The following is a 14,321-nucleotide window of genomic DNA, read 5'->3' on the forward strand; positions in this document are numbered from 1 at the left end:
AATATAATTGTGGGGGAAAAATCAGTGGTATCGTAGACAGTGAGAAAACACAAACCACAAGTGTCCTTAAGTCATCAGATGCACATCGTATGCTACAATTTTATTTAGCCAAAACAGCTGGTATACATAAAATAGGAGACAGTATTCAGGAACAGAACATTAAAGGTAAGGTACAGGTAAAGAATCAGGTCAGCCCAGTAATAATAATTAAAAAAGGATTGCTGTTACTCCTAATATCACAGACAGGCCTGTGTCACAGCAGTACATGTGTCTGATACCTTCTGGGTATTGAAGTATCTTGTATATGCTGAGAAATCCAAGAAAACCTGTTAATTGTTTAGGTGGTTATTTTTTTTCAGCAAAAATCAAAGGTTTACGAGCAAATATGACTGTATCTGTCTCTTAGCTGTAACTGTTGGCTGGTGGGAAATTTCATCTCCTCAGTTGACAGTTAACATTTTTTACATTCATGTGCTGTTTTGATATAATCATGTAAAACAAAAGGAAACTTTATTAGTATACCAGCTAAAAATTACAAAAAAAGTCAATCACTTAATTCATGTTAAGCAGTCATTAATGTATTTAAGTCGTGATGATTTCTAGATTTAAAATGATTCCATTGTCCTTTGAGTCTTTTTCCACAAATGCCAGTATTACATGGGCCCCAAAAATCCAGGACAGGCTTGACAAAAAACAAACAAACAAAAAAAAACCAAAAAAAGTACACTGTCAAGGAATATTTCACTACTGCCATTGTCAGCCACTACGTTTTACTATAAAGTTGTCTCTGTACCATTAATAAATAATGATGTATTTGATATAACTTTAAGGATCAGAGCAGGTCCTGCCTAAAGCAAATTGTTCATCCATGTTTCCCTGGTGTCAAATTATTAATTTTCCAACCTTTTGGCCACACACATTAGAGGAACAAATTAACTTTAAGAAGGACAACAAACTAGATGCTAAAGAGCATCACGTGCGCATAATTAAATTAGAACATTTTTGGTTCTTTGTGGATTTATAACTGTACTCTCATTGTTTTCCTGAATCCCTTCTGCCAATTAGGTCAAGTCGAGGCTGGTTATTGATTTTAGCTAACCTAACTCTGTGTTGCTCTCAGGTTTTAATAATATTTGTCTTGGCTGAGCGGTGGGAAAAGGTAGGTAATGAAATTTTAAGGAATAAAAAGCCTGAGAGGAATATCTCTTTGAAGCTGGACTTTTCAATCACTCAGTGGCTTATACATTTACAGGAAGAATGTGGAAAAAACAATCTGACCAGATTATGGGCAGTCTTTGTAGTGACTTTTGGAAAATGAGTTAGGAGGCTGAAAATGGGGCTGGGCAATAAACCAATAATGATTATTATCACAATATAATTTTCCTCAATAACAATATAACAAATGTTCAATATATCGTCAATAAATGTTTACTTGATTTGAATAAAAGATATATTTTAATGAGGAAAAGGGACTGTAAAAATTTTTAATAATTGTTTAGAATCTTCCACCTTAGTTTTGTGAAGTGATCCACTGTTTGACACACAAAGAAAAGAGTAACCGCAGATCTGGTTTCTTCAATTTTCACTCAGGAGCAAAAATCAGCCTTAAACTTAAAAGAATTAATGATTGGACATTTATCGTGATAACATTTTTGGCCATATTGCTCAGCCTTAGCTGAAAACTAACAAACACTTCAAAGTCAAAAGGTCTCTTCTTGTTTTTTTAAAGTCTGTACAAACCAAAATGACTCCTTTCTTAGTCCTATCAAATCACGTTTTTTATTGCTAAGCACCTGCCTACCATTCAGTGTGTTCCTGTAACACATTTACAGGATGAGACACTGAGTGACTGAAGTGTCCAGTTACCCTAAATACCAAAATTAGATATTCCCCACTTTAACATCAGGTGTAGGAAAAGGTACAATTTAATTTCAGTAAGTTATTTTGTAAATGTATGTGGAGATAAAGCATTTTCACCCAAACTGGTGACATTCACCTGCGAAATGCACGTTCTGAAGTAAATTTTACAATAAAAGAAGAAACCCGGGGCATCATTTTGCATATACTGTAGGGAATTTGGCAACTTTACTCAAATTAAAGGCTAAACATTAAAGGGCACACTGACAGCTGCTGTTACGTACAGCTCAGGGACAAATGGCCTCCGCACACGCTGAGGACTAGACAAGTGAATTCTGATGCAACTTCTACAATGATAAGATTTTTCTAAAAATGTTTGACACAAAATGATTTTCTGCTGTGGACATGATTCCAAATGGTCACTTTTCTAATCCTCAGCGTGTGCGTTAGCGTTACTCAGATCTTCATAACATTTACGGAGTCCTCACAGGCTCGAACATTCAGCTTCATACGCTTGTTATCGCATCAGCTACATTATTGTATTCGCTAACCTGCACTGGAAAATGAAACACTAATGATCCCTTTAGGGAAACTAGATTAGATGATGGACGGCATCAAAAATGACCAACTGAGGAAAAACATTAGTTCCGGTAGGAAAAAAGCAGACCATTAAATATTTTCTTCAACAAAAAAAAAGACATGCATATTAAATATTTGTTAATATGCTTTAGAAAGTTTAGAAATGTGTAAAGCCACAAATAAAATGCAAACATTTAAATGAATAAATACATAAATAATTTGACTTGTGAGGACACTATAAAAATATTTAGTAGCAACAGGGAAGTTTTGTCTATTTCCACTTGTTTCGTTACTTACCCACTAACACAAGTTAAATTTTTAACTCATCGGGCTGTCCGACATTTAGTAATTACAAGCTATTACAGGTTTACATATTTGTTGCGGTTGTACATGGATATCAGTGCACAGCAGCGTGCACTTGTGTTCTGTTGTATCTGTCAGTTTAACCACAGTTAACAGAGGATTTTCAGTTGGGTCACAAATGTATTAGCGCCGTCTGGCACCATAATGGAGGGTCGTGGAGATTTGGCTCTCTGCTAGCTGAAGCACCTTGTTGTCATGTTCCAGTAGAAATGTTCAGTAAAAACTAAGAAGTATGATTTGTTCTTACGCTACAGTGCTAGCATCTGTTAAGAATTGTACCTTATCTAGTGTCAAAATTAGATTAAACAAAATACTGATGTTTAGCTAATAATTAGCTAAACATCAAACTTGAAAATTAATGTTTTTGTCTACACAGTAAAGATTTAGCTTTCCAAAAGCAAGCTGAAATCTCATCTGTAGAAATGTTCAGTAATATTCTCACACTGAGTTGTTGTTGTGCTACAAAGCTAGCTTCCACAAGTGGTTGTACATTGGCCATTGTCTAAATTACGAGTTTAAGGTATATTGCTAATTAGCTAACTGTTAGCTAGCTGTGACAACATCGCACTTGGGAATGTGTAAAACATCAATTAGAGACCTCCAACATGGCCGCCATAGGGTGTGTTAAACCACCTGAAAAACAGCTGTAACTGGACAGTTAGTGTTTGATGGCTAGTAAACAGACAGATTAGGACTAAAGCAAGCTAGATTCCAGATCAGGTCATACTGAATCAGCTGTTCTCTTTCCAAATTTACACTTTACAGTGGCGCCTCTGGGTCATTTTCCATTCATGTATTGGGACAGTGAACCAACAGTCTCTGAATATTCATTTTAGCAGATCAAATACTAAAAGTAATTCTCGTTATTGATTTAATCTGCCATTTATCTTCTCAATCATTAGGTCTAGAAATTGCAGCAGCAAACGCTCACATTTGAGAAGCTGTTACCAGAATAACAATAGAATGAATACAATTCAGGTAACCGCAGCACACCGTCCCAATACTGACGCTCCGACTCGTCCGCAACCGTTTGCATCTGTGCCATCTAAGTACAACTCACCATCAGCACACTGGCTTCACTACAACACACTAATCCACATTACTCCAATAACTGTAGCTAAGTAGTAACACGGAACCTGTAATAGCAACTTCTATGACTACCATGGACTTGGATGTCTATGCTAACACAACATTACTCAGTTGCTTTATAGTTGGTAGATTAGCAACATGTTAAAAGTTGAACAGCGGCAGAGGGGTTGGCGAATCTGGAGGCCAACAAAGTTGCAGATCATGTCTGTCTGCAAGAGTACTTTGATTAGTTAGAGTAGCTATCATTGATCGAAAGTGCTTTACAGAAAATAAATACAAAATGCAATAATTAAACCGAATTCCAAAAATAAATCTCTACCCACAATATCTTTGACGCTCAGTTCGGAAAGAATCAAAGACGCTAACAGTAAAGCTAACAGCAGACTTAATCTCGCAAGTTTTAGGCGTCCACAGTTCCCGATCCACTGCTTGGATATTATGGGTTTAACTGTGTTATAAATCTAATTTAAAAGCCAAAATGATTGTTTATACTGGGGCACACTTTTAAGAACATGCAGGTCGATCTATTAATCGTATAAGTAACTGTAACAACTAAAAATCTTTAGTTGCGAATGGTTACACAGCATTCTTCAATACGCTACCCTACATATACAAAGTATTTTAGCTCGAGTAGAAGCTCAATTTTTCTTTCATTTCAGACAAAATAAAAATCAGCATAAATTCAATTAAATAGAGCATATTTAAGTAAAATTCAGCACACAGGCTTTTGGCACCTTTTTTAGTGGAAATGGGACACTACGGGGATGTAAAAGGAGCGTTTGACGAATAAAAATGCACAAACGCATCAAAATATAAATATGTACATACAAATAATGATTTGATCTTTTGAAAATACTCATCATTCCTTCCAGCTTACTGTTATCTCTTCCAGAATTTCCTACATCATCGGTCTCTTATCAATACTAAACACATTTACTTAATGTTTCATTTAAGTCGTTTCTGCTACAAGAATGACCTTGTACAACTTGCTCGTGTTTGACAATGTCCTTTCACATCTTTTCTCTTCTATACTGAAGTTGCCCAGGGGAAATGATCTCGGATCAGCATCAGGGTTAGTGGTCGTTAACCCTCATTTAAAGAATTTCTCTTTGGCCAAAAGGTGATGGTGCCAAGTTTTCAACTAACTTCACCATGATTCAATGTTTTGTTTCTTGATCAGACACTCTGGGCAACTTCCTATCTTCTTCAAATGGTTTTTATGTCATAGCTCCCGTTTGCGTTTACTTAATAACAATTTTGTGTCCCTTCAAGAGCATATTTGTTTAAATTCAACGAGGGACACAAAATGGCTCAAACCAACCCTTCTAGTCTAGTGAATACTTGGTGCCGATCGATCATTGGTCGCCGTCCTCTTGAGCCTGACGCCTCGTCGGATAGCCACCAGAAAGTCCTCCACCTCGCTATATTCTGTCTCCTCTAAAAGCTCCGGGAGAGGCTGGCGCTCCCACTCTGAGGCCCGACCGCTGGGCTGCGGGGGTGGGGTCGGAGGATCTGACCCCTCGCCCAGATGCTGGGTCTCCCAGGAGCCTGACCTCTGTGACAACGGCCCGCTGTTTCCAGGTGACAACAGTGTGGTCGGGGGGCTGAGCGGGGTTCGTTGTGTGTTGCCGTCCTCTGATGCTGCCCTGCTTGGGAAACCGGGATGTTCAGGCACAGTGGGGGTCTTGACTGGAATCATGGGGGGCTTGATGGGGATGGGGCCCAAGCTAAGGCCCCCAGACGGCCGCCGCAAGTTGGGTTTGGAGGACGGTGTCCGTCGGATGGTGGCGACCCCCGGGGTGATTATGGCAGAGGGGTTGGAGGGCAGCCCAGCAGTGGAGGCAGGGCGTTTGGACTGGAACATGCGGCGGTAGGACTGACTGATGTCGCTGTTTCTGGGGATGGTGGAGGATTTGTCAAAATCTGATGGCGGCTGCTGCTGCTCGCCTTCCTGATCCACTCCCACAGAGTAGTAGTCACAGTCTGATACTATGGGGAACAGAAAACACTACTCTTCAGTATTCTCAAGTTCAGCACAACACATCTAACACTGGAGGCGTTACAGCCCTGTTTTTTGTCCACGTCTGACAGAACAGATACGCTTCTAATCAATCCAGCTGTCTACGAAGGCCACTTAATATTTTTTACACTTCAACTCTCCTTTTTTCCTGTTTAATGCTTGTAATTACAGTGATTATGTGTTGGTCTCTGAGTGCTGTCAAAATGCCTGAATGCCTCCTGTAAACCACAGATGGAGGACTGAAGCTGTTGCTGCTCTGCCAACACTTGGCCTCCTGTGTGGGCACACTGTAGCAGGATATCGGACCCGTTTCTCACAGTGGAAAGTGCCCTTTTCTGATTTGTTCCTAAGGATTTAATGCATTTGGCGCACTGCTCTATGAGCTCAGCACCTTTTACGAAAGTAAATGGTATAAAAACTATTTGTTACATGGCAATAAAACATTTTATGGGCCCGTGATGTGTGTGCACCTTGTGAGGGGATGGTGTCCTCTGAGCAGCAGGGTGTGTTTGTCTGGCTGCTGTAGCCGCTGGAGCCCTGCAGAGAGTCTCTGCTGGAGCCGTGGATGTCCAGCTGGAGCCCTCGGGCCAGAGCCCTGGCCAGCTCCTCATGGGCCTCCCTGTCCTCCTGCCGGGGTCAACAAGCACGCATGTATTTACATATTTAGTTTGCTTTGATTTACTAATTTGACAGCACAATTAATTTAGAATCTATACCACTGGAACTGACACACTACCAAAAACCTGTCCAATTAAAAAGCTGCCAGTAAGTCTCATGACCTGTGTTTTACAATTGGTCCGTTTTGGAAACACCATCTGACCTTGGGTGATGTCAAAGAGTGGCTTCCTTTAACCCCTTGTGGTTCCTCCCCTAGCGTGGTGACGTCAGGGCCCTGGTGGCTGCCGGGCTCTGCAGTTTCTCTCCTGTCCTTGCTCCTCTTGAGGGTGTTGACCACTGGCTGCTCGTATGGGCCTGGTTTGGCCCAGTCCTATTCAGACAGACATGATCCAAAACAAGGCAGCGTCACACTTTTCTCCGTGACGCAGCAGTTGAAATTGAATCACTTTGGGGGTCTTTGTTTTGGGTTTTGTAACTTTTAATGGGAATTTTCAATAATCACTCCTTAAAATCTTATAAACTGGCTTTTATGTGGATGTCTTGTGTCTTTTGTCTTCTTACTTTATCTTAACTTTATCTTGTTTTGTTATATTCCCTCTTTTGCTTTGTCTGTCAAAGCGGTTTGTAAACTCTAATCAAGTTATTTTAACATTTTATAGACTAAATGATAAAAACACTAATCAATGGATTAATACAAGACTAAGAAAAATAAATGTTGTTGCTACTAATGAGTCATTAATTGATTTTGACGATTACTGGATTAACTTATTTTATAAAATGTAGACAATGACACAATTATCCCAAATTGGTACCGTGCCCAATTTAGGGAATTCATACTACCTAGTATTTATTTTACATAATGAGCAACAAAATAAAGCACACTTTTGCATTTTAAAAGCTGCAGTCAGCAAATATTAGATTTTTTTACGTAATAATTTTCTGTTTAATTTTCCTTCAGTTCAATTTGTTTTCAAAACGTGGTTTTAAAAAGCAGCAGCTTGAATCTAATCTGCAGCCAAAATCTGACAATATTGTAAAATAACTGGAGAAATTAAGTCAAACGTATCATAGTAGAGGTCTGCTTGTAAATTATGAAGCTGAGAAGCTGTTGAGGGAATTCGAAACAAAATGGCAGACTAATACAATGAATCCTTGAAGTGTTTGTTCCAAAGTGACTTCAAAAGAAGAAGGAAAGACACTGCGAGCATAAGATGAAAGGACATTAACAAAATCAAAAGAAGTAGGGGGAAAAAAAGGGGGTGAAAGATGAGAGAAGGATCAAAGAAGTGAAGGAGGAGGACATCGGGGAGAATGAGGATCAAACCTTCCAGGACGGGATTCTGGATGAAGGGATCATTCCAAGCCCTGAGGGGCTGAGAGGCAGGATCTCCCCTGATTGGCTGGAGCCTGACCGAGGCCACGACCACGTGGGAGAAACATACGAATAGGAGGGCGAGGAGATGGGAGAAGTGGTGGTGGAGGAGGAGGAGGAGTAGGTGAAGTATGGCAGATGGAGGTGGGTGTCCTGGGCCTGCAGTACCACTCCGTGCAGACAGAGGGCAGCGTGATGGTCAAAACCATTTGACAACTGAAGGTGAGTGGATGAGGCAGAAAAACAAATTCAAAAATTAAAGATGACTGTTATGATGTGAAAACATAATGCACATGAGTGCAGGTGGAGGTGCTACATGTCGCAGCAGGAGCTCAGCAATCTTTTATAATAGAAATATGTCAGCCTCTGCTCGGGTTGGGTTCCAGTAAGCGGTTCCACTTTGAACCTGGTGTTGTATGCAAGTGTCCCCATCTTCTAAGTAACCTTAAACCTTAACTTAACCCCAACCAGTTGTCTGTGAAGCCTAATTATAACCTAAGCCTAACCCAGATGGTGCGAGAAAGGAGAAGGAAACTTGACACAAGACCAGAACCAGGTCATCAAAATACTCAAGATTTGCTAAATTTTGATGCAAACAAATCTCTAATTAAACCTTTAACCTCTCCATGTCTTTGTGTGTTTTTAATTATCAAAGAAGAGCAATGAAGAAAACATTTAGGCAGCAGCTTCTCATTTTTAGTCCGTCGCCTTGGTTGGTTAAAATAACAAATGTCAAAAGTGGCAGATTATATTAACTGCAATTAAAATGTTGGCTGTCTGATTTAAGTGATCCCTGCAAACCAGTGTCTGTACTCAGCCAACGATCATATGTGAGAGAAACCGTACAAAAGCAAGTCAGATTAACAGATTGGTCAGTCTTTTCCAGATAAATAATCCACAGTGGCTGATCACGTCTCCCAGTTCACCTTAAAATACTGATTCATGAAAGTATTACTTGCATTTTTTCATGTAACTGATGAAAAATGAAGTTTAAAAGTAACTAGATCTGCAGCTTTGCAACACAAGCAGTCTGAGGTGGACAAACACAGTAAAGAAATGATCGGACTGATCCATTATCCAAATCTGCCTTGTTAACGATCCTTAAGATCAGCTCAGGACATCTCTAGAAATTCTCTTTGATAAGGGATTTTAAAAAAGTGGATCAGATAAAATGCCACTGAAGCCCAACCTTTGCCTTTCTTTGTATTTTACGCTGAATGAGAAATGCCTTACAACAATGAAAAACTGTTAAACAAGCAAACAAAGCATCGATTGATTATTTAAAAGCTCCATGTGGTACCTCCAAACACAAAGTAACACCGTGTGACGCCGGTATCACCGAACCAGCAACCTCACAGACGTGCGAGTGTGTTTGTGTGTGTGTTTGTTTTCACGTGTAGATGTTCACCTGTTGTAACCCAGAGCGCGGCTCGCAGTGTGAAGGTGAGGAAGAGGAGGAAGAGGAAGGCGCCTCACTGACAGACTGAGAAGGTAAAGGAGAGACACACGACTGCAGCACCGCCATGCAGAGCGCGCACACACAAAGAGTGAGCAATTAGCAGGATGCAAGAAAACAGACAGGAAAGCAGAAGAAGCGTGACAAAAGGTTAGTGTAAATAACAGCAGAAGGATTAGCAGGTGTGAGCGTGAACTACAGACAGAACAAGCAGCTGTTACAAAGAAGAAGAAGGAGGGATAAATGAAGCAGAGGCAGGTTCAGCAGGTGGAATGAGAAGCTGAGGGCTGTGATATTTCATAAGACTTTTAAGAATATCTAAAGTAGTGAGTAGTACATTTATATTTACACACTGAACTTCACCAAATCAGACATTTGAGTTGACATAAGTCAACACAGTGACGTTTTGTGGACATATATAAGTTTTGGGACTAGACCAGGGTTTTGGTTAGTGTTTAGTTAGCAATGTTGTGTTTGCATGAGCTTGTGCTTTAAATTAATATCTTGGGTACCCTCTTCTTCAAAGGGCTGTTTGAGGATTAAGACTAGGTTTTAGAATTGAGGGTTATGGGTTAGGGAAAGCAATATGTCACGAGAATGTAAAAAAACCTAAACTTAGTGTGATCCTTTACAGGATTCTCACAAATCCTGAACCCTGAATTTCTTTAATCCAGTTTTGCAGTCAGGGGATAACGTCCTGGAAAATTACAGCTTGGAATTTTGTCCTTGTTGTTGTTTTGTAGGTGTCCAAAGCTCCCAAAATGTATTTTCGTCCGATGTCTTGGGTTTTGTTTTAGTGATGAGGTGAAGTTAAATCAGAGGGGAGGCTTGTAATGCTTTGAACATCTCAGAACCAGGAGAGCGCTTGAATGTCCCCTGAGTGTACACCTCACCTATGAATCTCTCTTAAAGAATGAGATAGACAAACCTAAATTAGACTTTTCAATAAATATCTTACTCTTGCAACGGGAAAATACCCCTGATTATATGTATATTTATTTTACATTTGGGTTAAGTTAATTGAGAGAAAATTAGTCGGCAACTATTGTGATCAATTAATAGTTTCATTTTTATTTTTCTGGTTTCAGTTTCTACAATGTGAGGATGTGCTGCTTTTCTTTGTTTTATATAATTGTAAACTAAATATCTTTGGGTTTTGGACTGTTGGTTTGACAAAACAAGACATTTGTCTTGCTTAGGAAAGGAAACCCTGAAGGGAATAAGCGAGCATGCTGTCTGGCTGCACCCTGTGAGCTAATGAATGCACAGTATAAAAGCAACCTGGAGGATGTTCTGACCTCACTGGAGGAAGAAGAGTGCAACAGAACATAGTGAAGAGGACAGTGTGTACATTATTATACCCTTATAGGAGTTCTTTTCAAGTGTCTCCGCTTGCCAATAACTATTTCTCAGTGTGTTTCTTCGTATCTGTTTTCAATCTCTGCACATGCTCCTTACCTGCGAGCTCTCCGGAGGCATGGGTGAGGGGGATTTGGACTGGAAGGCGTCCTGGGAGATGAAGCCAGAGTCGTGGGAGGAGACTGAGGATAGGCGGGGCGGCGTCTGCTGGGGGAGCACTGAGGAGGAAGAGGAGGAGGAGGCACGGTAACGGAAATGGGAGGTGGGGGAGTGGCAGTGTGAGCCGCTGGAGCGAGAGTCGCTGCTGTTCACGCTGTTCAGGCTGCTGTAGGACGGAGAGGGGAGGAGATGTCAGAAAGGAAGATAAATGCAACGAGACTCACAATTCAACTGTTAAAATTATACTTTCTATAATTTGGATGAACTTTCCCTTTAACACAGTGACACGGCAACTTGGCGTCATAAATGATAAACGCTACTCAGCTTTACAGTCAACATATCAAACACTCAAATTACACTTCACTTTGACTTCAAATCTACAAAAACAAGTGGTAAATGGTTTGATGCCATTTGGAGTACAAAGATTTATTTAACATTTATTAGTTTTAATTTGATGAACATAAACCAGTTATAACCATTTCTCAATTTGACTAAATCTACCACACAGCACAATGTCTACATTTTCTATCAAAGAATAAACAGACCAAATTCAATGCAAACATACTACAGGCACAGATGTTCAGTCTCCCAGCCTTAACCTGTGTGCCTCCCACCTGGTTGTCTGGTTTTTCATTTGTAACATTTGAAACTTGAGCCAAGTTTACAGGACATTTAAATCTGAAAAAGAATCTACTGTGGCCGAGCTGAGCAGCGACATATAAGGCAAAGAGTTTTGGATGATATGACCTGCTGCCTCTCCAAACTTTAGAATTAAAACTAATCATTATCGTCTCACTCATTATAAACTCAACAAACTATTTCTCATCTCTGAATTACTGAGAAACCTGTTTTTCCCCCCTTTAACTCAGAGAGTTTTGACAAAAGTTTAAAAACAGCCTCTGTGTCTTTCCTATGTGAAAATCAGAAAAGGTCTGTAACCCAAGCCGATGCTTACTGAGTCCTGCCAGACCACAGTGAGCTTTAAAGGACTGGGTTTTGGGAACCAGACCAAATGCACTGACCCTCTTATGATCCCTCCTGCTATGAAGAAACCACTTGAATAATCCTCATCTGGACACAACAGTCGTAAAAGGACAACATAACAATACTTCATCCTCTTTAAAGACCCTTAAACTAAGTGATTTAAGGTCCCATTAAAAGCTGCGGTTCTACCTCTGGACCACATGGAGGCAGCAGAGTAAAGGCAGGATCAAAGATTAGACTCTCAGCTTGTTGGGGAGGTTTGTTATGGGCATGGTAACCAACCTGCACATGCTTGACTTCCTGGAAACGGTGGTGCTCGGTGATGAGGGTGGAGTTTGGTAGGACCAGGTGCACTCGGAGCCCTTCAGGTCTACGATTACCTGGCGAGAGAAAGGAGGAGTCGTCGTCGTCGTCTTCTGGATATGTGCAATACTTTATTTGGAAATCAATAACAAAATAATGTAACCCCCCTTTTACGGTCTATGCAAGGGCGTCACTTTGTGTTGAAAAGTGGTGGGGACATAAGGGCTCAGAATAGGGGTGTGACGCTTCACTTGGGTCACGAGAAAAAGACGAGAACACTATATTGAAGAAATATTCAGTGCTGAAATATGAGGAGGGAGATTTTGAAAATTAATCTCTTAATTTCCTGCATTCTGGAGAGATTTTCTGCACCAATGCATGGTGGAAATGTCTTTACTTCTGTAAAGGGAAACACAAAATTCAGGTATATAATCAGATATATCAGAATATAATGATAAAACAGTAGCTTTTTTTTTTTAGCTTCGGTTTTTCAGCTTTTTTATGATAATGCACATTTGTATTTTCTATATTTAAATTGCATTGCGTGTTTTCTTTTTGTGCAAATACACCTTTCTTCAATTTCATTTGTTTAGTTGACATTTTTAGAACGTTGGGGACAAAATCGGCCATTTCAAAAAGCGGTGTCCCCAGTATGAGTCTGTGGTCTGCAGTCAAGCCCTGACAGCTGTCTGTTTCCTGGATCAGAAGACAGGTATGGTCTCAGAACAAACATTTTTTGTTTGAGTTTAGTAGGTCGTCTGCAAGTTTGGTTGGCCTCAAAGAGGTTCTGGCAAACCATCAGACAGCTGAGGAGCGGTAGGCAGGGTCTTTCCCAGCCTGTTCTCAGCAAGGGAGGGGTGGTAACCTCAACTGAGGATATAGTTGGGCAGTGAGGTTACATTAAGCCATCAAAAGCTGTGTTCACATTCATTAAGTCAAGCTTGTTCTCGGTGGGTATTAAGCCTCACCAAGGTTGCGCCTTTTTACTAAAGCTCATCCAATACAGGATTTATGAGACAGCAGCAGTTTATAGTTGATTTAACAAAGATATGTTAGGTATAGTGTGTTTGGTTCTCAGAAGACTTTATAAAACCACCTAAGGTAAAATTTATCAAGTCTAAGATATGCACTGAATCAATCCGCATCATGAGGGATCTGATTTAGCAGTAAAGCATTAAAACCAAACAGTTTTAGGAGTTGTGTCTGGTTCAGGGAGTTGTACCTGCTCGCTGGAGGCGGGCAGCTTGTGAGGGTCCATAGTGAGCGTCTTCAGGTCGTCTGTCAGAGTCTGGAGGTGAGTGATCTCCCCCAGCATGGACATCTCCTCCTCCTGACACACACAACAGGCCAGAGCTTTAATGCTTGAGCTACAGCACTGAAGTGGTGTTTTGGAGAAGCGGTGTATGTTCTGATCACAGTGTAGGAAAGATTTTAAACCCGACCACAGCTGCTGACCTCTATTAATGTGGAAAGTACAAACTTTGTAAGACCGCCGTACAGGTATACAAGGGGGCGGCTGTTTTCTCAAAAGATAAATTGTTGCTTTTAACAGAGCTGCTGTTCTTTTATTTAATCAGTGGTTTGGATGAATGGATGTGTGACTGACCACGACAGGCTTCAGCATGGAGACGAAGCAGCAGAAGCGACTCCTCTCCTCCACCAGCGCCTTCCTCACCGCCTGCTTCTCCGTCTCCTCCAGCAGCAGGTATTTATCACTGACATCCTGCATGGCGCTGTCCAGCTGAGGCTGGAGGTCCCCGCGGCCTGCAGACACAAACACACACACGCACGCACTTCCATAAAAATGGATTATCTTCTCAGTTAACTGATTAACGTTAATTTGAAATATCTCAAAAGTGAAAAAAGCAAACCAACCCGAAGATATTCAGTTAACTACTATGTATGACAAAGACAAGAAGCAGATCCTCACAATTCAAAACGTTATGCTTTTTAAAAAGACTTAAAACGATTACTGAATTATAAAATGTGTTGCTAATTCATTTGTCAACTAAATGTCAGCTGTACTCGCATGAATTTCACAGAAAATACTTTATTATTTAATTAAAAATTAAGTTTGTCATAGTCTCTTAAATGATACGGTCAAGAGAACATTCTTTCAAAAAGAAACCATTAAAGAGAACAAAACTGACTAGTAGGATTTA

The 14,321-nt window shown here is 40.4% G+C and overlaps 1 protein-coding gene across 2 annotated transcripts in view; it reads right to left on the minus strand.

Moving 5' to 3' along the window:
• Nucleotides 1-66: 66 nt before the first annotated feature.
• Nucleotides 67-14,321, minus strand: part of LOC119907941 (protein MTSS 1-like) — a 66,923-nt gene continuing 52,668 nt past the window's right edge. The window contains exons 8-15 of one of the 2 annotated variants that reach the window (XM_038725649.1): nucleotides 13,766-13,923; nucleotides 13,382-13,489; nucleotides 12,139-12,236; nucleotides 10,813-11,038; nucleotides 7,851-8,114; nucleotides 6,729-6,896; nucleotides 6,379-6,535; nucleotides 67-5,877 (exon numbers count right to left, since the gene is read on the minus strand). In XM_038725649.1, the coding sequence (XP_038581577.1) occupies nucleotides 5,219-5,877; nucleotides 6,379-6,535; nucleotides 6,729-6,896; nucleotides 7,851-8,114; nucleotides 10,813-11,038; nucleotides 12,139-12,236; nucleotides 13,382-13,489; nucleotides 13,766-13,923 (1,838 nt within the window). In that variant the 3' untranslated portion in view covers nucleotides 67-5,218. The remainder of the gene's footprint in view (nucleotides 5,878-6,378; nucleotides 6,536-6,728; nucleotides 6,897-7,850; nucleotides 8,115-10,812; nucleotides 11,039-12,138; nucleotides 12,237-13,381; nucleotides 13,490-13,765; nucleotides 13,924-14,321) is intronic. The other variant, XM_038725650.1, reaches the window with a different exon arrangement.

Source organism: Micropterus salmoides, unplaced genomic scaffold (genome assembly GCF_014851395.1).
Source record: "Micropterus salmoides isolate LMB-PRFRI ecotype aquatic unplaced genomic scaffold, ASM1485139v1 Ms_hic_scaffold_17, whole genome shotgun sequence".
NCBI lineage: Eukaryota > Metazoa > Chordata > Actinopteri > Centrarchiformes > Centrarchidae > Micropterus > Micropterus salmoides.